Here is a 26,359-nt window from a genome sequence, read left to right on the forward strand (position 1 = left end):
CCAAAGTGCTGGGATTACAGTTGTGAGCCACTGCACCTGGCCAATAGTTTTTCTTAAAACAACCCATAGGATGCAAAATGTATTTCAGTATTTTTACTCAGTTGTTTTATTTCAAATATATATGTTTGTTTGTTTGTTTGTTTGAGACAGAGTCTTTCTCGGTCACCCAGGCTGGAGTGCAGTGGTGCATCCTCTGCTTACTGCAACCTCTGCCTCTCGGGCTCAAGTGATTCTCCTGCCTCAGCCTCCCGAGTTGCTGGGATTACAGGTGCCTACCACCACGCCTGGCTAATTTTTGTATTTTTAGTAGAGACGGGGTTTCACCATGTTGGCCAGGCTAGTTTTGAACTCCTAACCTTTGGTGATCCGCCCTCCTCAGCCTTCAGAAGTGCTGGGATTACAGGCATGAGCCACCGCACCTGGCCTATTTCAAATATTAATGACTTGATGTCATATGTTATCTGAGTTTTTAGCTAAAATGAGAATTAGCCAGGGCTGAATTACCTGCATGTTTGAGTTGCAGCATTTTATTTATAAGACTAGTAGAGTGCCTGTCCTCCAGTGAGCACTTATTGCTAGTACTATCCTTAAAACTTACTATGAGTCAATCACTGGTTCCAAGCTTTCTGCATGAACTTATTTAAACATGTCAACATCCTAGGGAGGTGGACCCATTTTATACATGTGAAACCAACACAGAAAGAGACTGAACTACTGGCCAGAGTTCACGCAGATACCAGCTGGTGTGTAGGCTTCATACTCAGACAGCCTCACTGCAGCCTCCCTGCTGTGCCCCCTTATCCAGCAAGTCTAGGCCTTAGTTTTCTCATTAAGATAAGATGGAGATTTAACAACTTACCCAACTTGCAGAGATATTATGAAAATCCAACGAGATAAGGCACATGAAAATTTTTTGTACTCTATAAATTGTTCTCCAAATATGAGTGTTTGCAAATGGCTTTATTTAGAGATTGTGGGTTTTTCTATTGTTGTTACTAATAGGAAAATATATATCACTTAGTGTTATGAGAGACTAAAATTTATGACCTGCATCTGCTCTTTTTTTTTTTTTTTTTTTTTTTTTTTTGAGACGGAATCTTGCTCTGTTGCCAGGCTGGAGTGCAGTGGCGCAGCCTCGACTCACTGCACCCTCCGCCTCCTGGGTTCAAGCAATTCTCTTGCCTCAGCCTCCTGAGTAGCTGGAATTACAGACGTGCGCTACCACGCTCAGCTAATTTTTATATTTTTAGTAGAGATGGGGTTTCGCCTTGTTGGCCAAGCTTGTCTCAAAGTCCTAACCTCAAGTCATCCCCCTGCCTCAGCCTCCCAAAGTGCTGGGATTATGGACGTGAGCCACCGCCTCTGGCCCTGTATCTATCTGCTCTTAATGCTTCTTTGTGCTTAATCACTGTGCAGGTAAATGATTTCAACTTTCTGGACTTCAGTAGGTTCCTGGGCTATAAAATAGTAGACAGGTAGCTATTCTGAGGAGCTGTTTGCAAAGACAGCAGAGAAATGGCGTAGTGGCTGGAGGGAGCACTGGGGTCCAGGAAGGGTCTTCAACAGAATAGGAGAGAATGTTTGTTTGCTGATGGAAATGATGAGTGGGGAGTTGGTTTAGTTTGGGGAACCATTGTTGGAGATTGTGTTTAAGAAGGTGAGAGACAGGGATCTGGCACACAGGAGCCCCAAGTTTGTCCCTTGTCTTAGGTGGAAAGGCAGAGATGGTGCCTGTGAAGCTGGCAGCTTGGCAGATGTGATGGGAATGAAGAAGAACACTGGAAATTTTACACAAATGGTCATTTTAAAGATCAAAAGCAAATCTAAATACTCTACAAAGAAGTTTAAAATAAAGCAAATTTTACTCATTCGAAGTATTCTCACAGCCAATAGGATGTCATTGTTTTTTGGTTTTCGTTTTACATGAAGACATTCTTACATTTTAAGGGTATGTGTAAGTGCTGTTCATATGTCTTTTTCTGAAATACACATTGGCTTCAAGTTTCACCATCTCTTTTCTAAGGAAAGATGAAAAACTTTGATAATGTATTTAGTGTATTTTAAAAAGGACTGATTTTTACCTCGCATAGAGAAGTCATGGGAAGATGGCTGCCCCACTGTATGGGCTGATACAGATGCGTGTGAAGAGGCAAAGTATCATTGACTCAAACCCTCCAAATTGGATTACATGTACGTATTTCAGCTTCCTCAACAAGTGGATTCTGATGGCTTAGATTTATGTTCATTAACAGTAAATCAAAGCAAACCATTTATTGTAGGATTGAAAAGGAGTTAAGTAATTGTTATAACCAAATTCTACCAATCCACATATGAGGAAATTGAGACTGAAATACTTTACCTGAGTTGCCCAACGGGATGTGTGCAATAGAGTTGGGTAGCAGAGATGGGTTTAGGACCCAAATCTTCTGACTTCTACTCTGTGATTTGCCTACTATAATTTAGTTCTGTTTGTTTCACAAGCTTCTAAAGTGTTCTTCTAAAGTGACCGGATGCATGCATACACACAAAACAATTAAGGAATTGGGTAGTGCATACTAACGTACTAAAGTATTACATTTGAAGTAAGTGCACTGGAGATTCGGAGAAGGAATGTATGCCTGTTGGTTGGCATAATCTAGGGAGAAAATACTAAAGCTATAGTAGTTGTAGTAAAAATAATAAGTAGCTAACATTTAGTCATTATATCCCTAGTACCTAGTATAGTACCTATACATGTATGTATAAATATGTATGGAATTTAAATTTGGGTACCAACCATGTGCCAGGCATTGTGCTTTACATCCATTAGCTCATTTAGTTCTCAGAGCAACCCTAATGAAAAATCCATAAGCATTGTTCCCATTTTACAAATGAGAACACTGAGGCCCAGAAAAATCAAATATCTTGCCTAGGGCCATAAAACTAGTAAGTGGCAGAGCTGGAATTAAAACCTGTACTGGCTAACCCCAGGGCCCGTGGTATGAACCACTATGCTATATGAGCAGCTCTGAATTAAACCCTATACTGGCCAACCCCGGAGCCCATGGTATGAACCACTGTGCTGTATGACCAGCTGTGGACTTCAGAGTGTTGGGTAAGATTTATGTAAATAGCGAAGGGTCTGTGCATACCAAAGGACAGAAGCAGCTTAAACAAAGGCATTAAGTGAAAGTGACCATGGTGTATCTGTATCGTACATCTGGTGGAACCAAGTAAAAAGAATACAGAGAAATCCATCTGAGAGACTGTTGACATCCCTTCTGTTCCTGTCTTTCTTGCCTATAAGCATTCCTCAGTTATGGGTACTAGTAGCAGCCGAGAAAGATTCCAAGGGAAGTAGTTTTATCTTCCACCCTCTATGTCAAGATTGGTAGATCTTCATCTGATGATTGACAACATTTAAAATAGTAAATCTGTGTATAATATCACTTCCTGAAGTTACGCTACACAGTCAAATTCTTTGAACAGAATTTTAAGTGGCTGATTCAAAATCTGTTACATCTGGGTATTCACATGTAGCCCTGACAACATAATTAAGGATAATTTTATTCATCCGCTTTGCTGAAAGTTCAGGAAGCTCTGGACAGATGGTCAGCTCACTCCCCTAAATCCCTTGTGTTTATCGAGTCTGTCAAAACCCTAGGAATGTGAGTCTTATTATTGCAATGGAACATTTTTGAGATAAACAGTAGCTCACAAAAAAAACAAGGGAAATTTTTATTTTTCAAATCCCCAATTAACTGGCTTAGTTTTGTGTAATTGTAATTGCATGTTTACTTTCTCTGAAGCTAGAATAAATCTTTACTCCCTGAAACAAACTGAACGTAGGAGGCGCATTTTAGCTTGTTTATAAACACTGCATTTTCACACTTTAAAGACTATTTTACTAGTAGGTCCTAATTTATTGTTACTTATGATCTGGTATTGTGTGTCCACACTGCTGATAACTTGAGTGTTTGTGAATCTGACATGCATGCTGATTAGCTGGTTGAAGCCCTTTGTTGGTCACACTCCAATGTTTTTGAAAGTGTTAATATCACAAACACTGGTAGCAGCAGTAAAAAACAAGGAGGAAGTAAAATCACTTCAAAGAGAACCTTTTCCTTTTTAAAACTGTTCTAAACATTTGGATTGTGAGTCATGGTGCCGGAAAGATAGAAACTCCTCCACCTTGGGAGTTTGTTTGTTTTCCACATTACAGTAATAGGATGCACAGGACATTTGAAAATATAAAAAGTCATTTTAGTTGATGACATTTTTTATTATTTTACTGGGATTTAGTTAGTGGAAATTTAAAATTTGAAACAGGGCAAAACTCTTTTTATGGGCTAGAGAAAAGTTCTAAATTTCTTTAGATGTCTTAACAAGGTCTGCCTTAGGAGGTTTTTGTAGAAATGAGCTAGTCTTAGTGCATTGTCAGTGGGGCTTGTTTTAGTTCATTCATTTGTTGACTCGTTCATCCATTCATTTGTTAACATTCATTCATTAAAAAGTATTTATTGAATGTCTTAGATGTGTAAATCAGCATGCCAAGTCCCAAGGTATGCAAAGTTAAATAAGACAAATTCCCCACTTCCCAACCTCCTGACCTAGGAGGGAAGGCCTGAAATATACGCAAGTACAAGGTAGCAGAGAAGCTACTTTGGCATCCTCGGGAAGGGAGGGATGAGTGAACATCTGAATCATTTGAGAGCAGTCCGTGGACCCTGTGGGGTGCTGGTCTTGGGAGAGATAAATTGATTCAATCATCCTCTCCTCTGTTCCATTCCCTCCAGCTCCTTTCTATTATATATTTTCTCTTTTTCTCATTATACTTGGACCTTTCTCACTTTTTTCTGTCTTCTTTCTCAAATCCTCTTCTTCCCATTTACCTCTCTGTGGTCCACATCTCACTCATTTCCGATCCACAGTTTTTACTTATCTCCTCTCCTTTTTTGCGGGGGGTGGGGAGGGGGCTAGTATCTCTGTTTGATTTTGAGAAGATTAATAGTTCTGCTAAAAATATTTCAAAAGCATTTTAAAAGCTGCCCAGCCCTGGGGGGTGATCTTTCTGTGGGCTAATTAAGAGTGGAAGTGAAGAAGGGGAGAAGAAAAAAGACAGATGGTGGGAAGAGTGGGAGGGGAGGAGCGGCAAAAGCTACTTTCCCCAACACCTCCCTTTTCTTTCTCATAAGATCCTCCCCTCTCTCTTTTTCTTTGGCTTTTTTTTTTTCTGATGGAGGAGGGATAGACCTCATTGGGAACAGAATGGGAAGACCTACAGAGGTTGCATTAAGCAGACTTCCCTGGGAGCACCAGGCTGAGCCAGAAAAGGGAAATTCTTCTAGACTTCACTTGGAGTGGCCAAAGGCTAATTATAACCTTCCCTTCCAATTGACTGAACCCTTATTTTATATGTAGTGCTAGGCTAAGGGTTCGTATGCATTTTTGTTGTTTGATCCTCACAGAAAGCCTAGGGTAGCAGAATCAGTATTTGTATTTTGCATAAAAGGAAAGAGGCTCAGAGAGATGGAGCAACTTGCTGGGAAGTCCTAATCTAGTTAGGATTCCAAACCCAGCTCTGTCAGGCTAGGAAACCCATGCTCTCCTATTGTGTTGGCCTAACAGGACCCTCAAGGACCACCTATTGAGACCTTTCCTTTGTCCCCATGACCTCCTCTGCTCAGAGGTGCTCCTGTTCCTAATCAGCAGGTGCATTTCACAGACAGCAACAGTAATTCTGCTGCCTACCTGCCAGCTTCTTTCTATAGGTTTTACATGTGGGGCGCTTTTAATCCAGGTGGCCCACGGGCAGTCCATCTTCCACAGAGGAGAAACTGAAGTACAGGGAGGTTAAATACAGAGGGTCACCAGCTGGTCGATAGGAGTGCTAGGATCAGCATAGGAACCGTGTGGTCTAGATGAGAGGTTTTCCTTTTGAGAGGCATGCCTATATATATGTTTGTGTTTGAGACAGGGTCTTGCTGTGTCATCCAGGCTGGAATACAGTGGCATGATCACTTGACCTCCTGGGCTCAAGTGATCCTCCCACCTCAGCCTCCCAAGTTGCTGGGACTACAAGCACTGCCACCATGCTCGGCTAAGAGGCATGCCTCTTTTAAAAGAGGAGCTAGTGGTCCCAAAACAGCAGTGTGCTGGTGAAAGTTTAGCAACCAGCCCTTGGAGTCAGGACCCTGACTTACAGCATCTATTCCTTTGAGTGTAAATATTATCACCTTGGCTTATTTTATCCTATCAGTGTTGTCTCTGAATGCTGAGCTGGGAAGAGATGCTAACAATTAGCCCTCCAGAGTCTAAGGACTCCACCTACCACCAAAGGCGTCTTTAGTTGATGGCATGTGAGGAGTCAAGCTTCCTAAGCTACTAACCAGTCTCCAACTTAATATGGCTCAGACCTACATCGCTTTTCTTGCGTGATTAGTTCCTACTGGGGACACATTCTTTGTCACCACTAAAGGATTCTTCTCCTTCGCCCAAATTTTCCCTTTTACTTCCCCACCACGTTCTGCTGTTTTCTGTTCCTTTGCCACTCCCTTCCTGACCACTACTTCCTTTCCCACTCCCTGCCACCTGCACCTTCTGACTCACTCTAGTTGAAAGCCCTGGAGGAAGGAACAAACTGCAGCCTGACTGCTCGGTTTAATCCCAGCCTCTCCTCTACTAGCTGTGTGACCTCAGGCAAGTCACTTAACCTCTCTGTGCTTCAGCTTTCTTATCTTTAAAGTGGGAATGAGAATTATACTTCCCACATCATGTAAAAGCCCTGGTAATGTGGCCTTGTAAATGTCAGCTCCTAGTAGCATTCTTTACTGCTGGGCATCCTTGGCCATCTAAGCATCCCCAATTACTCCTTCCCTGTGCCTATCCCAATGGTGCCATAAAAAAACCAGGACCCCTGGCCTCCACAACTGTCCCATTGTCCTGTTTGGTTCCCCCTGAGTAGCCATGAGGTCACCCCCAGTCTCCCCACTGTCCACAGCCGCCCACACTCCCATATGCCTCGACCCACTCCTCTTAGTAGATGTGACAGCCTTTTTGCCTTCATGAAAACAAGATCATGAAGGACACCAGCCTTCTTGGGGTGAGGCCGAGAGCTGCTTCACCACATTGTTACTCTTGCACCCCACTGTTTCAGGTCAGTTTACTTTATCCTGCTCTTTTCCATGTGGCCCAGGGTGAACACCTTGGTTTATGCAAGGTGTGATGATAGGAGATTTTCTTTTCTCCTTTTTAAAAGAACTTTAAAAACAACCTTATCACAGCTTGTAAAATATATTTGGTCACCCCTCCCCAAAGACTTAAAACTTTCACGTATCCTTGGCTAAATTGTGAATGTGGACTATGTGGGACTGGCCAGGGGCAGGCTGGAATCTGTTGAAGGAACTACCTTTCATACCAATCCCCTTTTAGCTTATCTAATCACTTCATTTCATCCAGACTGAGATAGATGGCTCACATTGTTGTTGTTGTTGTTTTCTGTAATCCTTGAGTAAATTTTTTTTTTCCCTCCCACTAGGAAAAGAATTGAGTTTGGTCAGTCCTTTCCTAGGACTGAACATGAAGAGTTATGCCGGCTTCCTCACCGTGAATAAGACTTACAACAGCAACCTCTTCTTCTGGTTCTTCCCGGCTCAGGTAGTCGCCCAACAGAAAGAACACCAGTGTTCAAGAGCTGGCTTGCCTTTTGAGGGTAGAAATGTTAGCCTACTGACCTACAAGTCTTTAAAACAATCTCGTAGATTTTTTCTAAAAATAAGATTTTTTTTTTTTTCTAAAAATAAGCAAATCTGCATGGTGTTCGTATTTATGGGCAGGAAACAAATGTTTTTGGCGGGAGTGGGAAGTGTCCAGCTTCTAAATTTCTTGCAGCCTTATTTGGAGTGTTAATACTACCACCTTCTTCCTGCCACAGTCTTCTTCCTATCGTTTTGTTGTATTTTTGTTCTAAAAATACTTAGGGCGGGAATGGGTGGGGGGTGCCCAAGGGGGATAAGAAGTAGGGAGATTCCTGAAGTTAACAGGTAATGCATGGCAAAGTATGTTTATATCTAGTCAGCCGTGGCCTTGTATGACTGCCCTGTCTGTGGACTCCTTCATGCACTCAGTACCCACTTATTGAGCATATTCTGTGCTGTGGGGCCACAGAGGAGACAGAACTGAACTCAGACAGTCGGAAGAAGAGTGGGAGGATTGCTGATGTAGAAAGGTTTCTGGCAGGAAAGGCCATCACTTTCCCAAATCTCTATAGGCAGAGGTGGGTATGCTTTTCTACTTCACCAATCCTATGTAGTTTGCCTCTAAATCATGCCTTTCTTCTGTATGAACAAGACACTTTTAGCTTAGGGGTGCTGTTGCGGGTATTGGTAGAAGTGCTGAGATGCATAAACAAATCTTATTCCACTGCAGCGTAATTTTCTATTTTCATCCTCCAAATTGGATTTGTTTTAGAGGCTAGAGAAAGCAAAGAAAAAGCTATCCCTATGGAGGGTGTTGTTTATATTTGCATTGATTTGCATATAGCTGGGTTGCATCTATAGTAACTGAGTAAATTGCTTAATCCAGGGTTGTTTTCAAGTTACATTGTTTCTCTTGGTACTATTGAGTTATATTTTCTTGACGTTTCTTTCCTGCTTTCTCAACTACATGGCCTCTTGACATAGTTCACCCCAGAGCAGCCTGTGGTGGGATGTGGTCAGGTTGGGGCATGTCAGAAATGGTGAAGAATTCCAGATCCTTTGTGGTTGGGCTCACAGTAGCCGTCAGCCTGCCGTCTTCTCTAGAAGGGTTTCTTGGACCCTAGAGAGGGCTTCTTCTTTCTTCGTCATTGTTCCTGTTGAGTGAGGCAAGCGAGATGCCTAGAGCGTCCGATGTAAGGAGACACTCACCCTGAGGGTCATACAAGTGCAAGGTCAGCACTGGAGCCTGAGCACCCTCCAGTCTCTTGCTGGTGCCTCCCATGGGTAGAGCCCAACTGGGAGCCGGGTGGAGTTGGGTAGTTTAGCCCATAGAGGTCTGCCTAACAGGGCACAGAGCAGGATGGAGGAGGGTGGATAATGGGCCTTCAGTCTCTTAAACTTTATGCCTTTCAGAAACATTCTGTGTGTGTGCATTTTTTATATCATATCTATTGATGCCATTGAATGCAGTCATTTATCTGCAGTAACCCGTTTATATTAGTTTTCTCTTGCTGCTATAACAAATTGCCACAAACTTAGTGTCTTAAAACAGCGCACATTTTATTTTACAATTCTGCAGGTCAGAAGTCTGACATGGGTCTCCCTGGGCTGAAATCAAGGACCAGTAGGGTTGTGGTACTTCTGGAGGCTCTAAGGGAGAATCTCTTTTCTTGCCTCTTGCAGTGCCTAGAGGCTGTTCACGTTCCTTGGCTCATGGTCCCTTTCTCCAGCTTCAAAGCCTACAAAGGCAGCCTGAATCCTTCTCACATCACATAATCTCCATGGTCATGTTTCCTTCTCTGACTCTTGTCTTCTTCCTCTGTCTTCTAAAAGGACTCTTATGATGACATTTGGGCCACCTGGATAATCCAGGATAATCTCCCCATTTTAAGGCCAGTTGATTAGCAACTTTAATTCCATCTGCGACCTGAATTCTCTTTTGTCCTGTAACCTAACATATTCTAGGAATTAAGACACAAACATCTTTAGGGAGTTGTTATAATGCACAAAATGGATACTTGAAAATTTGCCTAGATTATTGAGTCTCAATATGTTTTATCTCAGGGATTCTTACATGTTATTGCATACAAGAATTCTCTGACTTCCCCCAGAGATTCTGACTTGTAAATTGGCAGAGGCCAGCAGGTTACAGAATTACCAAGTGAACCATGCTCTGTGAAACCATCACTCCAGCCTATGGGCCACTACCCTCTGCCTGAAGCTCCTGGCTGGAAAGTGACCAACACACTTTTTACCAGAAAGAAATGCCTAGAGCAGCCAAACCCAGACAGAGGTGATGTGTTGCCCATGTTGAGGGTTGAAATGAGGGAAGTGAAGAGACCAATGCAGCCCGTGGAGGTCGGCTTCCCTAATCCAGCTTGCGGATTCTCTAAGACCTGTTAGGACTGCTTCCCCATCTTCTTTCCACTCTCGTCCTCCTCCCCCACTCTAGCTGGAAAATACCAATTCCTTACTTTCCCTTCTGCTTTGTTGCTTGTTTATGACACCAGTCAGTTCCTTATTACCTTCTGAATGTTGTCTTCTTTGGTAATGATCCAGATTTGTAAAAACCGGAACTAAGGGTGAGAGAAGAGATCAGATGGAAACAAAGCAAAAACCCAGTTTTTTTCTTTCTCAGGTTGCCTCTGGTCAGGTGAACAGCTGTGTCTAGAATGTAGGTGGTGCTTTGGCACCATAAACCTGTTCAGGGAAAGGAGTTTAGTTTGCATGCTCTACTGGTTGCCAGATTGAGGTCTGAAAACCCCCTTCATTAAACAATGACTGGACTGCTGGGTTTCGTTTTTTTCCCCTTAATTAAATGAAAACCTAGCTGTGCATCCCCTGACCAGGTTATGTTCTTTTGAGTCCAGTACTGTAGCCACAAACACAACCTAAGATGATCCCAGGAGACACAACGGGAAAGAATGCCTTTAAGTACATGGTGTTCTAGTGAAAGTGATAGATGAAGCTTCAGGACAAGAAGGGCAGAGATGAAAAAACGGTATCCACAGATGGGTACCACCATGTGGCAGCCAAGATAGATTGTTCCAAGACCTCTTACCAGGAAGCCCACATGCAGAGCCAGATAGCTGAGGCTTCTGGCTATAAATTTTGGAGTCACACCAGTTTGGGTGAAGGAGATAAAGCAGGTGTGACAAGAAGCAGCAGTGGTCACTGAGACGGGGGGAGTCCTTTGTATTTGGCAGAGATATCAGTTCATTGTCTATCATAGGGAAGCAGCTGATATTGTCACCAGGGAGAAATGACCCCTTTAAAAAACTGAAGGTAGAGAAAATAAGAGATCCAGGAAGGATGCCACACTTGTCATATCCTCCGAGTGTTTTTTGGGGGGGATGCTGTTTCTCAAATTAGTTTTGTTTTCCTGTTATTGCTCTGAGACTGCCCTGTTATTGTATACAAATCAGAACAGAATAAATTCCGGAACTTGAAATTGGTGTGCGGTGGGAATACAACCTGCAAGAGAAAGGAGTAGGCATTTTGTATGGTATAAAAAGTATAAGGAAACCAGCAGAAATGTAGCAGTTATAGCTGCTGGTAATTGAACACTGACTATGTGCTAGGCACTGTGCATTTTCTTATCTAATCCTTACCTGAACCCCATGAGAAGGCATTGTTATCCTCATTTTATAGATGAAGAGATTAAATAATCAGCCCCGAGTTACTCAACTAGAAATTGGCAGAACTGGAATATAAAATTAGGCCTCTGATGTGGAAATCCTTGATCTTGGCCGTCATGTGTTAGATCTAGAGAAAACGAGCTGTGGAAGGCACTTGAGTATAGTGGCTGAAAGTACAGTCTCTTCAGTAAGTCAGGGTTGGATAGAAATACTGGCTTCACTACTTACGCTAAAGGTGACCTTGGGGACATTTCTTAGTGTCTCTGAGCACTGGTTTCCTCATTTTAAAATGGGGATCAGAATACCTACTTGGCAATGGTTTTGAGACAGAAGAGATAATAGGGGAAAGCATTAGAGTGGTACCTAAAACATAGTAACTATAGTTGCTATTGTCATTATTTCATTATGATTATGATTATTATGGTTATTATTACTTTTTAAATTATTAACACAAATAATGTCAAGAACTAAGCGGGTCACAATTTGAGAGGTTAAAGATGACAGCAAATAGAGGGAAATTCTGAATTAGAAGAACCTGAACCCCAGCCATCAAGGTGGATTCATTGCTACCAGGTCAGGAAATTACTAAGTGAAACTGGGATTTTTCGCACTGAAGAAGATAAAAAAGACATAGAGATTATTACTCTTTAAAGTCAGCATCCTTCTCATTGGAAAAAAAAAATTGCTAGTATGACTTTATCTTATAGATATAGGAACATAGATAATTCATTGGACACATTTAGCCAAAACCTTCAGATCAGTTACCTCAAATGCCGTGGAGCCAAAACCTGGGGCATTTAGAGTCAGGCCTAGGCCTCTTTACAGAGGACCCCACCTTGATCCTCAGGCCAAGAGGAAAGGCCCAGATTCCTGGATTTGAGAATCTAGTGTCTGTGAAAGATCAGGATCACATTGATGAGGCCCGTGAGGTGCCGGGGCAACCTGTGAGAAGGACTCCCGCTCAGGATCCTACAGGCTGGGCCCTGCTGAATCAGATACTAGGATGATCAGATAGCACAATACCCTTGAATCAGCAGTCAATTGGAGGGAAAATGAACCACTCTAATGCTCCTGGTCCAAAACAAAAGGCGTTCTCTCTGGCAGTAGAAGAACATGTCCCAAAAGTGCCTGGAAGCCAACAGAACAGCCTATCCTCGGGGTTAAGGCGTGGAATCAGGCCCCACCATGCTTCAGCATGGTGCCATGTACACTCCCTCATCTGCACATCTGAACTTCTCCGGTAACACAGTTAATGTGGAAGAGGACAGGAATTCCCAAATGTGCTACTGCTCATCAGAAATACCTGGGGAGCTTTGGAAATATGATAGATCTCCCAGCTCATTGTCTAGCTGCACCCAGCATAGATTCTGATTCTGCAGATCTGGAGAGGACCCAGGGATCAGTGTTTGCAATGTGCTCCACAGCGGTCCCAGTGCAGCGAGTCAGTGGGCTGGAATTTGGGAAAACAGAACTAGAGGTTTGGATACAGGGATTCTAATTCCAAGTCTGCGATTCCCGGCTGTATAACTTGGGAGATGGCATTCGTATTCTCTGGGCCTCAGTTCTCTCCTATAGAAATAAAGATGTTAAACCTATTGGATTGCTAAGGCTCCATCCCAGCATTACATTCTGTGGTTCTATAGTTAAGTATAAAAACATCCAATAACTCCAAATCAGGATGTGGATTGAATGAAGGAGCCCTTGAACGTGTGGCCTGTGTGGTAGCCAGCCTTCAGGCTAGTCCCCAGTCCTCTTCATCTCTTGGCGTATGTGCCCTTGGGCAGTCCCCTCCACTGCTGAATCAAGGCTGGCTTTGTGACCAACATGCTAGCAGAAATGATGGTGTTTGACTTCCATGGCTACATTATAAAGGGCAATGTTACTTGTGCCTTGGTCTCTTGAGTCCGTCATTCTGAGGAGAGGATGCCGTATTGGGAGGACGGACACTCAAGCAGCCCCATGGCTGAGCCTCTGTGGAGAGGAAGTGAGGCCTCTACCCTCCAGTGGGTACCAACCTTGGAAGAGGTTCATCTAGTACCAGTCAAGCCTTCTGATGACTGCAGCTGTGGCTGATTGCTTGACCACAGTTTCATGAGAGACCCTGAGCCAGAACTGCCCAGCCAGACACCCTCAAATTTCTGACCCACGGGAATCCCGAGAGATCAAAAATTATTATTGTTGTCTTAAGCCATTAAGTTTTGGAGAGATGTTGTGTCGCATTAGATAACTAATATAGCTTCTTGTCTTGTACTTTTAGGCTGTGGCTGTGATGTCTTGTGACAACTAGCATATACTCCTTAACCTGGAGGAAGGATAAGGACATAAGGAGTGGGGATTACTATGCCAGCTACTTCCAATTTTTTTTTTTTTTTTGCCTCTCAGCTCCAATTCTACCCTCTTCCCTGTTCTGCCATAATAGAGCTCTCAGCATTTCTCCTATGCAGCAAGCACGATGTTAAGCTTTGTCAGTAGAGGGTGCTGGAGAGACACTGCAGGCGGAATTTGGCTTCTCTTTCTGTTTCTATGTCCTGCCTTTCGATTTTTCTTGGCTCACTGCCTAGTCTGTTAGCAGTGTGTTGAGGTAGGGGGTGGGGACATCCAGTGGCACTCTGTCTTAGCTATGCACCCAGACCACCAAGACTCTTAGCAAGATGATATCCCTGGCTCTGTCCAGGTGATCACCCGGCTGTGGCCTTCCCAGTGTGGACACCATACACCCTAGGCCTTGCCGGTGAGCAGACCCCCGATAGCCCTGCTCTCTCTGCAGCCCTCTCACTAGCTCAGCCATTTGCGCCCCAGAGGGTTGTTCCCTCGGTGCTCCCAGTGTAGACACCGTGCACTCCAGGCTGTGCGCCACCCTTCAGGCAAGCAGGCTCCTAGACTCCTGAGTCTCTCTGTGTCCACCTGCCAGTCACAGCCTACCTGTTCCTATTACCCAAGGATGGTTGGCCAGCTTTGGACCAGGGAACCCAGTGAACTTCTCAGCTACTCAGAGGGCTGCAACCATACCTTCTCCAACGAGGCCTGGACAGCAGCCTTGGGAAGGGTCCCCTCCCCACCATAAGGTCCATCTGCGAGCACTCCCCCAGCCCAGGGCATTGTTTGGAGTTCTCTTTATATATGTATGTTTAGTCCCCTGTTATAACGAATACTTCTAGATATTAACATTTCCCTGTTCCTTAGTGGACATAGGAAGCCTACCTAGCATGCCGGTCTTTGGCCAGCACTGAGGATGTGGCTGTGGGAGAGCAGGCCCCTCTGGTGTTTCATCTTCACTTTTGCCCAGGGGTGTCTGTGATACCCATGGCTGGCTGGGGCCAGAGTAAACACTGGAACTTGTAAGAGAATTAAAGGTGAATATTTCCAGGCAAAAAAAAAAAAAAAAAATTAAATAAAAAATTAAAATGACTCTGTGGTTTCTGACTTCTGATTGGGCCTTAACTGATGCAGGTACCATTCTAAATCTTTCTCCAGCCCTGAGACACCAAGGGCTGGACTTGTGGTCTGGCCTAAGAAACGAGTAATAGCAAAGTCTTAGGAGGCAGGGCAGCCAGTCTTTCTGTCTCAGCCCTATTCTGTCTGAGACCGCAGGATTCCCTCATCTGTGCTTCATTCTTCTCCCTTGGCAGATCAACATGCTTTGCTTCTCCAAGCACTCAACCGAGTATGACCAACCTTTCATTTCCAAGTTTACCTTTCCTTGCATCATGTAGCCAACAGAGATTAACTAGCACCCATGGCTGCCACAGTCTGGCTTACATCTTCTTCCTTGGTCCAATCAGCTAAGACTGAAGGTACTGGGTATTAGCCATGGATGAATGGAGACTCAGTTCTTGGAGAAGGGGACATGGACTGGACAGATTTATTAAAATATGTCTCAAAATATATCTAACACAGGTGGATACAAATCCACCAGCAATGCAGCAAAGATTTGGAGATCGCAGATAATTGTCTTCTTCAAACTGATTCTGTTTATCTTCTCTTTGCTACGTACTTAATGGCATCAGGGATATAGAAGAATAGAGGGTATCAGAGACAAAATAAAAAGACAGTAGCTAAAGGTGATGTTATAGATCACCACCCATAGGTATATTTGAACACTCTGCAGAAACTTTTGCATGCCCGATTTGCTTTGTGGAAATGAAATAACATAGACAGAAAGTAGCTAACTTTTGCATCAAGAAGGGAAAGTAAGGTGTCTTCTCCACACCTCCCCGCATCCGCCCACTTCCCTATTCCTTATAAAGTGTAAGTTTCTGGTAGGAGGCACAAACAGAACAGCCATAACTATCTCATGAAGGAATGAGCCAGGTAGAAAGGTTAGGAAGAAGAAAGTTAGGATTCTAATGGGGTGTAAGCTGGTTCAAATCAGTGAGACAAGCCAAAGCTTGATGAGAGTCAGGGGAACTTGGGAATGACACAAGGAGGCCTCAAAACAAAAAAGGATTTTGAGACTGGATGCAGTGGCTCACGCCTATAATCCCAGTACGTTGGGAGGCCAAAGCAGGTGGATCACTTGAGGTCAGACGTTCTAGATCAGCCTGGCCAACACGGTGAAATCCTATCTCTAATACAAATACAAAACTTAGCCGGGGGTAGTGGTAGGCGCCTGTAATCCCAGCTACTCCAGAGGCTGAGGCAGGAGAATCGCTTGCACTGGGAAGGTGGAGGTTGCAGTGAGCCAAGTCGTGCCATTGCACTCCAGCCTGGGTAACAAGAGCGGGACTCCATCTGAAAAACAAAAAACAAAAAAGATTTTGAAAAAATTAATTTTCTGTATGACGATACCATGGCAGCAATCATGGTAAAGGAAGATTTAGTGAGTGGTCAACACCAACCACTTGAAATAAAATTTCTTTGAAAAACATGAATGTCTTTAGCAACTTGTGTGTATGTGTTGAGTGTGTATGTGTAGAGTTAAAATGTTATGTACCTCTTTAACAATTCTAGTCACAAAATTAATTGCTTTAAATAAAAAGCTCTGCCTTGATTAACACCATTAGTGTAGCAGCTGAAGTATTAGCTGAACTGGGATCTGTATGGCAAAATGGGAGTCCATTTAAACATACTTGTGGGAATTTAAAGACATTTACTTGGGGTACTAATGACTTCAATTAAGGTAGAACACATTACTTAAACCAAGCAAATGATCAGCCTCTGCATATAGAAGTGTGAAGAGGGCCTTAATTAATTTACTAATTGCACTTCTCATCTTAAGCAGTGCCGTTGATGTGGATCTGTTAGTGGTTTAGTTGCTGTTTTCTCTAACCAAGCATGGCATTCCTTATTGGAGACAGGAGAAAAGGGGTGGCTAGGGATATGTAACCAGTCCTGAAGAATTGGCAGATGCCTGTCTACTTTAAGTGACTCTCTGGTCCGGAATGTTGCCCTAACACTTGCTGAGATACCTAAAATTTCCTAGGGTCACTCCAATAAAGTCCTCTTATACAATAGAATCATGAGGCTGGGTATGTAATCCCACCCTGTAATCCCAGCACTTTGGGAGACCGAGGCAGGTGGATCACAAGGTCAGGAGTTCGAGACCAGCCTGACCAACATGGTGAAACCCTATCTGTACTAAAAATACAAAAAAATTAGCTGGGTGTAGTGGTGCGCACCTCTAATCCCAGCTACTCAGGAGGCTGAGGCAGGATAATCACTTGAACCTGGGAGGTGGAGGTTGCAGTGTGCCGAGATCACGCTATTGCACACCAGCATGGGCGACAGAGCAAGACTCCATCTCAAAAAAAAAAAAAAAAAAAAAAAAATTATGTTCTTTAAAGTACTGAAATTGGCAAGTTTTCAGCACCCCCCTAGTCAGTATATTAACTTACTGTTTCAGTGATATGTATATGGTCTGAGCAGGAGGTTATCTATTTCTCTCTCTCTCTCTCTCTCTCTCTCATGCAAAGGAGGGCCTGGGGGATAAGGGCTGGTGGAGGATGAGGGTGGAAAGGAAGACTCAGGGCAAAGGTGATGCTATCCAGGGAGGGTATGTCAACCTGGGGAACAATAGGGCAGACAGGATTTAGTACTAGTTTTGTTTCAATGAGTTTCACTTTCTTTGAATGACATTCCATTAAGACATGGAGTAGATTTTTCACCATCATTGTGAATAAGCAATGGAATTTGCTAATGTGAGAAATTGTGAAATTCCCTTTTGTAGAGATTCTGGCAGAATAGATAACGTCTCTCCTTCTGGGCCATTCCTTCTGGAAGAAACGCTGAATAAAGAGTGTCCAAGTTCATGGATTGGTCACCAGGGGTCGCCAGAGGAATCGAAAGGGCTTCTGAGGCAAAGCCATAGTTGCTTCTTGTTCTCCAATAAAGGGCCCAGGTTTGTGGGACCCACGGGCCGACCCTCTTCTGTTGCTAGGGAGACTTCTCACTTAAGTATTTAGGATTCCTTTGTTCTTTCTTTAATATTTAGAACTTTTTTATCCCTTCCGTTTTAATCATCAGTTCTTGCTGCAGGACTCTGACCTGTAAGTCATTAGTAGAGGTTTTATTTTCTTCTTTAATATGTAGTATGAGGGGATTACTCATATTTTAGATCTCAGCTCAAATGTTACCCCACCACCAGAGGCCTTCTTTAAGTGCTTAATCTAGTGTCTCTCCATTCCTCTTTCATATCACTCATTTATTTAGTTACTTGTTTATTGCCTTCCCACACCAGCAGAAAAATCATCAGAGCTGACACTTAAATAGATGTGTCAGGCACTGTTCTCAGTGCTGTGCATATATCGACCCTAAAACTGCATGAAAACCTTAGGAGATAGACATTAATAGTATCCATATTTTCAGTCAGCAGATGCTGAAACACAGAGGAGTTAAGTAACTTGCCCAAGGTCACAGAATTCTAAAATAGCATAGCTGGAATTCAAACCTTGGCATTCTGGCTCCAGAATCCAGGCTCGTAACTATAAAGTATTCTGCCTGCTCATGGGTGGGAGCTGGTCTGCATCCACAGCCTTAGACAATCCCTGTGAGTAGTTGGCGTTATATGTTAAATGAGTTAATACTTTGTGGTAAATTCATAGAGTGCATACTGTTCAGCAGAATAATGGTATGTACTGATATAAAGAGATCTTCACAACATATTGTTAAGTGAATACAGCATATTAGAGCATATTAGAGTATAGCCTGATCCTATTTTTGGAAAAAAGCGTGTGTATGTATATTGCATATGTAATAGCTACAGCATATGCATATATGTGTTTGTATGGAGGGGGACCATAGAGAAAAATCTGGAAGGGTAAACGTAAGCATCTCCATGATCATCTCTAGGAAGTAGAATTTGTCGGGGAAGAGGGGCTTTTAAAACTACCTTCAATGAAAACAAAAACAAAAACCTTTAGTTAGAATAAGTACTGTTTTTATAATAGAAAAAGTTTTAAGAAACCTTTTAAGAAAAATTTTAAAGTTTTTTTTTTTTTGAGACAGTCTCGCTCTGTCGCCCAGGCTGGAGTGCAGTGGCGCAATCTCAGCTCACTGCAAGCTCCATCTCCCTGGTTCACGCCATCCTTCTGCCTCAGCCTCCCAAGTAGCTGGGACTACAGGCGCCTGCCACCACGCTCGGCTAATTTTTTGTATTTTTAGTAGAGACGGGGTTTCACTGTGTTAGCCAGGATGGTTTCCATCTCCTGACCTCATGATCCACCCACCTTGGCCTCCCAAAGTGCTGGGGCTACAGGCGTGAGCCACCGCGCCCGGCCAAATTTTAAAGCTTTTGGAAAAACAAATGCATTAATTGTGTTGCTTCATACACTTTTGAATTATAACTTCAATATAATAAATGTTTTTAAATTCCTGGATTTTGTAATGCTGTAGATGAATTAAAGTGGTCATTTCTTCATTCAGTCTTAAGTATTGCAGTGTGGTTTTGTTCAGGAAGTCTTTTATTCTTTCCAAAGTTGAGAGTAGGGGAAGGGCTGCATTCTCACAATTGAGAGCTGAATATATCACCCTAAGGATTATCACAGAATAACCTCATGCCATTGTTATGGACATAATTAATATTATACTGCATATCATGATATCTGATGCCATATTATATTACAAAAGTCTGCATGCCGTGACACAACTGACTCTTGGGCTTTTGGCGTTGAACACATACACCTTTATTTTCCAGATCTGACTTTCACATTTTATCACAGGTAAGGGTGACATTAGTTCACAGGTTGGTTGGCCCATCAAAGTAGAAAGGTGTATGTGTGGGCTTTTCTTTAAAAACAGGCTTCTTCCAGGGTTGTTGAGCCTCATTCACCTCCTCCAGGAAAGTAAATCAGGAGCAAGGTCAACTGAGGCTGGAAGTGTGTACACAGATCTTGTTATTTAAGCATTTCGAGAATGCAGTGTCCTGTGCTTCAAAGTTGCATAATAAAGATGTTTGGCACTGAGGTGTTTGACTTGACTTTGTAGTGTGGCCTCTCAGGATTAGGCTATTTTTCTGAGAGTCCAGAGGGCCGGTTCATTGTGCCAGGTCACAGGAAGGGACATGGAAGGCCAAGGGAGGATAGGGTGGAGGATAGGGGAGAACAGCCTGGAGACCAGAGGCCTGAGATATTTAGAGGGCAAACTTTCCATCCTCCTTCAGACCCTCAGCCCCGCCTACACATTCGAACCACCTGGGAGCTTTTGAGAAATACTGATGAGGCCTCCTCCCCACAGACCAACGGAATTGGAATCTCTGAGATTTGGACCTAGGCAGTAGTATAAAAATACTACTCTCCAAAAGAGAAAAGCTCTCCAAAATTTTAATGAGCACATTGTGGCTTCTAGGAGTTCACATGTAGTTTAGGAAGGAAGTGGGGCTGGATATCCGCTGGAATCAGTTGGACTCACAGCATCTCATATTCCCTGGGAAGCTGGGAAGAGCAGGGACTACCTTCCACCCAGATCCCATTGTTTTTCCACCTCTCATGTGTGTAATTTGCTCCTACTGCTGAGTGAATACAAGAGGAATGTGATACTGGTGAGTGAATCCGAGAGGAGATAAAAATCACTTATTTAAACAAAAAAACACAGTTCCACAGGCAGGTTGGGGCAAGCTGGTTATTTTTATTCAGCACATTAGAGTTTACAACATCATTTCATATACGTTTGCTCCTCAGAGCCTTCAAGCAATCCTGTGGGGCAGGCATTATGGTCATTTGACAGATGAGGAAACTGAGGGCCAGGATGGCACAGCTGTTATGTGGCCAACTGGAACCACAGCCTGTCTGGCTCCCAGTTCCAGGGCTCACTCTGCTTCCAAGCAGCAGCTTTAAAAGGCTGTCATTGATTTTCATTTTTTCTGCTTTGACTTATTATCATTATTATTTGAGACAGAGTCTTGTTCTGTTGTCCAGGCTGAAGCGTAGTGGCATGATCTCGGCTCACTGCAACCTCTGCCTCCTGGGTTCAAGTGATTCTCCTGCCTCAGTCTCTTGAGTAGCTAGGATTACAGGCACCTGCCACCATGCCTGGCTAATTTTTGTATTTTTAGTAGAGATGCGGTTTCACCGTATTGGCCAGGCTGGTCTTGAGCTCCTGACCTCAGGTGATCCGCCCTCCTTGGCCTCCCAAAGTGCTAGGATTATAGGCATGAGCTACCGTGCCCAGCCTCTGCTTTGACTTATGAGACAAAACCCTCATTCTGTTGATTTGTTCATAAACATTTGAACACTTGAGGCAGGGGGAGTAACTAGTAAAACTGATCAGGGAAGTTGTGGGCTACAGGAGCAAGAAAAAACCACCACACGGCCCACTTTCTTATTCTGTCATTTACAGATAGCTTGTGTTCAAGCCATCTACAAATTCCTTGTGTTTATCTATTACAGCAATAGATAATATTTGGAGAACATATACTATAAAGCTGAGGTTTATGAAAAGGAATTCATTTAATTCTCCCAGCAAGCATACAGTGTAGCTATTATTATTGATCTTTTTTTTTTTTGAGACGGAGTTTCGCTCTCGTTGCCCAGGCTGGAGTGCAATGGTGCAATCTCGGCTTACTGCAATGTCTGCCTCCCGGGTCCAAGCGATTCTCCTGCCTCAGCCTACCACGTAGCTAGGATTACAGACACGTGCCACCAGGCCCAGCTAATTTTTTTGTATTTTTAGTAGAGACAGGGTTCTTCTCCACGTTGGTCAGGCTGGTCTGGAACTCTTGAGCTCTGGCAGTCGGCCTACCTCGGCCTCCCAACGTGCTGGGATTACAGGCATGAGCCACTGTGCCTGGCCTATTGATCCTGTTGTTATGGGTGGGGAAACTGAGATCCAGAGAGCTTAGGCAACTTGCCCAAAGTTTCACACTGGTAGGTAGTAAAGCCTAGATTTGAATCCAAACCGTTTGGGGCAAGAGCTTCCGCGCTTCTTCATTATGTAATACTGCGCTGACCCCTGGAGCTTCAGGCCTGCTCATCAGAGGCCCCAGTAGGACTCTGGGCTTCTACCATTTCTACCTGTTTCCTTAGTCATAATAATCATTTATATTTATTGTGCTTTTATCATACATTAGGCATTGTTCCAAGGGCTTTAATTATGTCGCTTAATTTGTTAACACTCAAGAATGAGCCCGAGAGGTGGCGCCTCATAGGAAGGGTGTGCCCCAGCTCATGGCCATTCTTACCAGCCCCTATCTTGTAGCAGGTCCCCCTGTGCCCCTTCCAAAGCCGTGAAAGACTCTGTCAGGCTCTTGGTGACTGGGAAAGAGAAGTTCCTCTGTGCCCTCTGTGGTGATGGTTAGAACTCTGCTCAGCTTTTCCTGCAGGTCTTGGCGGTGGCATCCCAGTTACCTTCTTTTGAGTCAGTCTTGCCTTCTGCCTCAGCCTTCTCCCGCCATCCAGGTCAATGGAACGCATCCACTCAGACCTTCCAACAACATCTTGATTTGTCTATACAGCCAGGCCAAGTCAGAGGTGGCGGGATTTTATTCTGGGCTGAAGCCAGGGGATCCTTGCTGACTAACCATCCAACGAGCCAGGCCATCATGCAAGGGCCCACTGTTAGGTCCTGCTGGGAGCCAAGCCGGGGAGCCAAGTAGAGCTTTTTTCAGGTGGTTCTGGAGGATTCGCCTGGCGACTGTGCCTTCTTCCCTTTCTAGGTCTGTGAGGGTTTCCCTTGTCGTTTCCCTCGTGCACAGCTCTGCTCCCTGGCTCTGCTCCTGGCTGGATCCTTCTCAGCTTTCAGGGCTCAGGGCAGCACTCAGACCTCATTGAAGCCTTCGCTAGTCACCTTCTCCTTTTCAGCCTCCAGTGACTCTTAAATCACGTGTATTTCCTTTTCGCACTCTCCAATCATTGTCTTTATTTATTTATTTATTTATTTATTTGAGACAGAGTTTCACTCTTGTTGTCCAGGCTTGAGTACAGTGGTGGTATCTCAGCTCACTGCAACCTCCACCTCCCTGGTTCAAGGGATTCTCCTACCTCAGCCTCCCGAGTAGCTGGGATTACAGGCACCCGCCACCACGCCCAGCTAATTTTTTTATTTTTAGTGGAGATTTACCGTGTTTCAGGCTAGTCTTGAACTCCCAAACTCAGGTGATCCACCCACCTCGGCCTCCCAAAGTATTGGGATTATAGGCGTGAGCCACCATGCCCAACCTTGTCTTTATTTCTTACTTACTGCCTACATTGCCCATGCAATTCTAAGTTCTAAGAGGACATGCGTTTTCTTCTTCACTCACTATTCTGTGTACCTAGCTCCTGACACTGTGCCTGGCCCATAATGGGTGCTCAATAAATACACATTGAATGAAATAGTTGAAAAAAGTGCTCAATAAATACACATTGAATGAAATAGTTGAAAAAGTCTCTGTCATTGAAGGTGATGGTATTGACACTATGGCCAGGAGCTCATTTTCAACCTCACAGCCCTGCCAATACCCCTTTCTAGTTCATGTCTCCCACGTCTCCTAAATAAATCTGTACCTTGTTCAGGGATTCGTCATTGTTATTTGTATTGGCTAAAGGCCCCTGGGGCCTGTCTGCTCCTCCTCATTTTCCATGGTGTTGAATGAAGTTGTCCTTGTCCCTATGAACACATTCTTTTTTTTTTTTTTTTTTTTTGAGACAGAGTCTTGCTCTGTCACCCAGGCTGGAGTGCAGTGGCACAATCTTGGCTCGCTGCAACCTCCGTCTCCAGGGTTCAAGCGATTTTCCTGTCTCAGCCTCCCAAGTAGCTGGGATTACAGGTGTGCGCCACTATGCCTGGCTAATTTTTTGTATTTTTAGTAGAGACAGAGTTTCACCATGTTGGCCAGGCTGGTCTCGAACTCCTGACCTCAGTTGATGGCCGCCTGCCTTGGCCTCCCAAAGTGCTGGGATTACAGGCGTGAGCCACCGCGCCCAGCTATGAACATGTTCTTAGTGAATAAAATCAGAAAGACATTTGGGCTCTCAGTGCAGAAGGGAAAGTGTCGCTGAGAATGGATTCTTTGTTGTGCCTCTGTTGGGAATATGCATGTCAAATGGAAGAGTCCTAAAGAGTCCCTTTTTTAGTTTAAACAGCTAAAAAAATATGCCCTAGGCAGTATGCTAGGTGTCTGGCAGCATGCACAAGCCAAGCATCTACATTTAAGGGGCTTTCTGTCTCTCGGTGGGAAAGGACTTGACTGCATGACAAGAAGACACCAGCATATGAGGCACAGTCTCATTCACAGAACCAAAGATGATCAGTACTTTGCTTATAGCGGCGAATGGTTACTGAGGTCTGGGGAGGTTTCATGGGATTTAGTCACAGCCCTGTAACACAGAGAGGATTTGGGTGAGTTTACTTGTGTGTGTTCTGTAGCCTTAGTGAGTGTTCTGTGTGGTCACTGGTTTTATTGTTTCCTCTAGATACAGCCAGAAGATGCCCCAGTAGTTCTCTGGCTACAGGGTGGGCCAGGAGGTTCATCCATGTTTGGACTCTTTGTGGAACATGGGCCTTATGTTGTCACAAGTAACCTGACCTGTAAGTATCCCTTGCACTATATTTCCTATAGAATCTTTAATCTGAGCCTCATATCTGCTCCAAAACTAATTTAGAGTAAACACGGAACCACTAGGACTAGCTTAACTGTTCCAGATTACCAAAACACAACTTTCTGGCAATGTCCGTCCGAGAAGGAGGAGCCTCAGGGCTGTGTCCTGACTGGGCTGCTGTCTCCCTTGAAATTTGGGTGAAAAGTTCTAATCCGCTTTCTTGCAGGCTGCTGCTGACTCAAGCATTCTGGGTTTGCAGAACAGTTGGTATTTATTACAATTTGGGACAGTTCTTTGCAGGGGACTAATGGGTGGAATTATATTCCTAATTACTCACGTGAACTACACACTTTGTGGTTCAGTCACACTTAGGATCTGATAACTTGGAAGCAAGACGCTATTCCAGGTGGGGGCTGAGGTGGAGGAAGGATAAAGAGCAACATCTGGCTGTCACTAAGTTTACCTTCATCTCATTTTTTTTTTTAAATTTTGTTTTCTTTCCCCTGGGTTAGAATTTGGAGTGTGAGCCAGTTTGTGACTCAGTATAAAGGCTTATGTGCCAGTTTTGTTGAAGTAGTTCTCTTCAAGAGATGGAGACTTAAGGATGATTGATTTAATTGGACATACGGATATTATTGCAGAGGTGGTTGGTGGGTGTTTTTTCATGTTCCAAGCTTCCGTTGGGTTTTGTTTCCAAGCTTTATCTCAGGTGTGGAAACGCTCTGGGCTGGGGGAACGTGAAGGAGAGGAGTGGAGAGGGTAAAGGTGCAGGTGCCTGTTCCCCACTATGACAGTATGAAGCATGTTAGAGGGGACACCAACAGCTCACGAGGACCGGGGAGTGTGTTGGGCTTCTGACCACTGTGAGGCCTCGGTGGAATGCTTGTCCACTCTATCTCACCCCTCTTCTCTGGTTTCACAGTGCGTGACAGAGACTTCCCCTGGACCACAACGCTCTCCATGCTTTACATTGACAATCCGGTAAGTCTGGGATGATCCTGTGAGCTGTCAGTGCTGGCCTCTCCTGTCTTTTACTTTTTCCTTTTTATTATGTACATTTAAAAAAATAGATTTAGTTTTTCCTTTTCAAAATAGAATTTAATCTGTGAAATTAAAACCATTTTGAGATTTAGTTATTCTGTTAACATATATAATCATATCAGAGTTTGGCAGTTTTCCTTGCTGCCTTCTCTCATGTCCTCATTTTTTTTTCTATTGAGACGGAGCCTTGCTGTGTCGTCCAGGCTGGTGGCTCACTGCAACCTCCGCGTCCCCAGTTCAACCCGATTCTCCTGCCTCAGCCTCCCAAGTAGCTGGCACCTGCCACCACACCTGGCTGATTTTTGTATTTTTAGTAGAGATGGGAGCGGGGGTAGGGGTGTTCACATATTAGATAGGCTGGTCCTTTTTTTTTTTTTTTTTGAAACGGAGTCTCGCTCTGTCGCCCAGGCTGGAGTTCAGTGGCCGGATCTCAGCTCACTGCAAGCTCTGCCTCCTGGGTTCAAGTGATTCTCCTGCCTCAGCCTCCCGAGTAACTGGGACTACAGGCGCCCGCCACCTCGCCCGGCTATTTTTTTGTATTTTTTTTAGTAGAGACAGGGTTTCACCGTGTTAGCCAGGATGGTCTCGATCTCCTGACCTCGTGATCTTGGCCTCCCAAAGTGCTGGGATTACAGGCTTGAGCCACCGCGCCCGGCCGATAGGCTGGTCTTAAACTCCTGGCCTCAGGTGATCCACCTGCCTTGGCCTCCCAAAGTGATGGGATTATAGGCTTGAGCCCACCGCGCCTGGCCCGTTTCCTTATTTTTAATCCTATGAGATGTCCTGTTCACTGAATTAGATAACCCAGGAGGAGGAATTTCTTTCTTTTCACTGACAGTATGGGTTCCCTATATAACGGGTTATTATGTAGTGTCAGAACTTCTAATCTTTCACAATCTTCTAATCTTTCACATAGAGTTATAGATATACAAAGTCAAAATGGGTCTCCTTCACTTTTTTTTTTTAAATTTTTATTTTTTTGAGATGGAATCTTGCTCTGTCACCCAGACTGGAGACCTCCACTTCCCAGGTCGAAGCAATTCTGCCTCAGCCT

At 44.0% G+C, this 26,359-nt stretch overlaps 1 protein-coding gene across 5 annotated transcripts in view; it reads left to right on the forward strand.

Annotated features, from left to right (window-relative positions):
* Window positions 1-26,359, forward strand: part of CPVL (carboxypeptidase, vitellogenic like) — a 204,851-nt gene that overhangs the window by 75,189 nt on the left and 103,303 nt on the right. For all 5 annotated transcript variants that reach the window (XM_025378603.1, XM_025378602.1, XM_025378601.1 and 2 more), the window contains 3 exons: window positions 7,517-7,635; window positions 24,139-24,253; window positions 25,187-25,245. In XM_025378603.1, the coding sequence (XP_025234388.1) occupies window positions 7,517-7,635; window positions 24,139-24,253; window positions 25,187-25,245 (293 nt within the window). The remainder of the gene's footprint in view (window positions 1-7,516; window positions 7,636-24,138; window positions 24,254-25,186; window positions 25,246-26,359) is intronic.

Source organism: Theropithecus gelada, chromosome 3 (genome assembly GCF_003255815.1).
Source record: "Theropithecus gelada isolate Dixy chromosome 3, Tgel_1.0, whole genome shotgun sequence".
Lineage (NCBI taxonomy): Eukaryota > Metazoa > Chordata > Mammalia > Primates > Cercopithecidae > Theropithecus > Theropithecus gelada.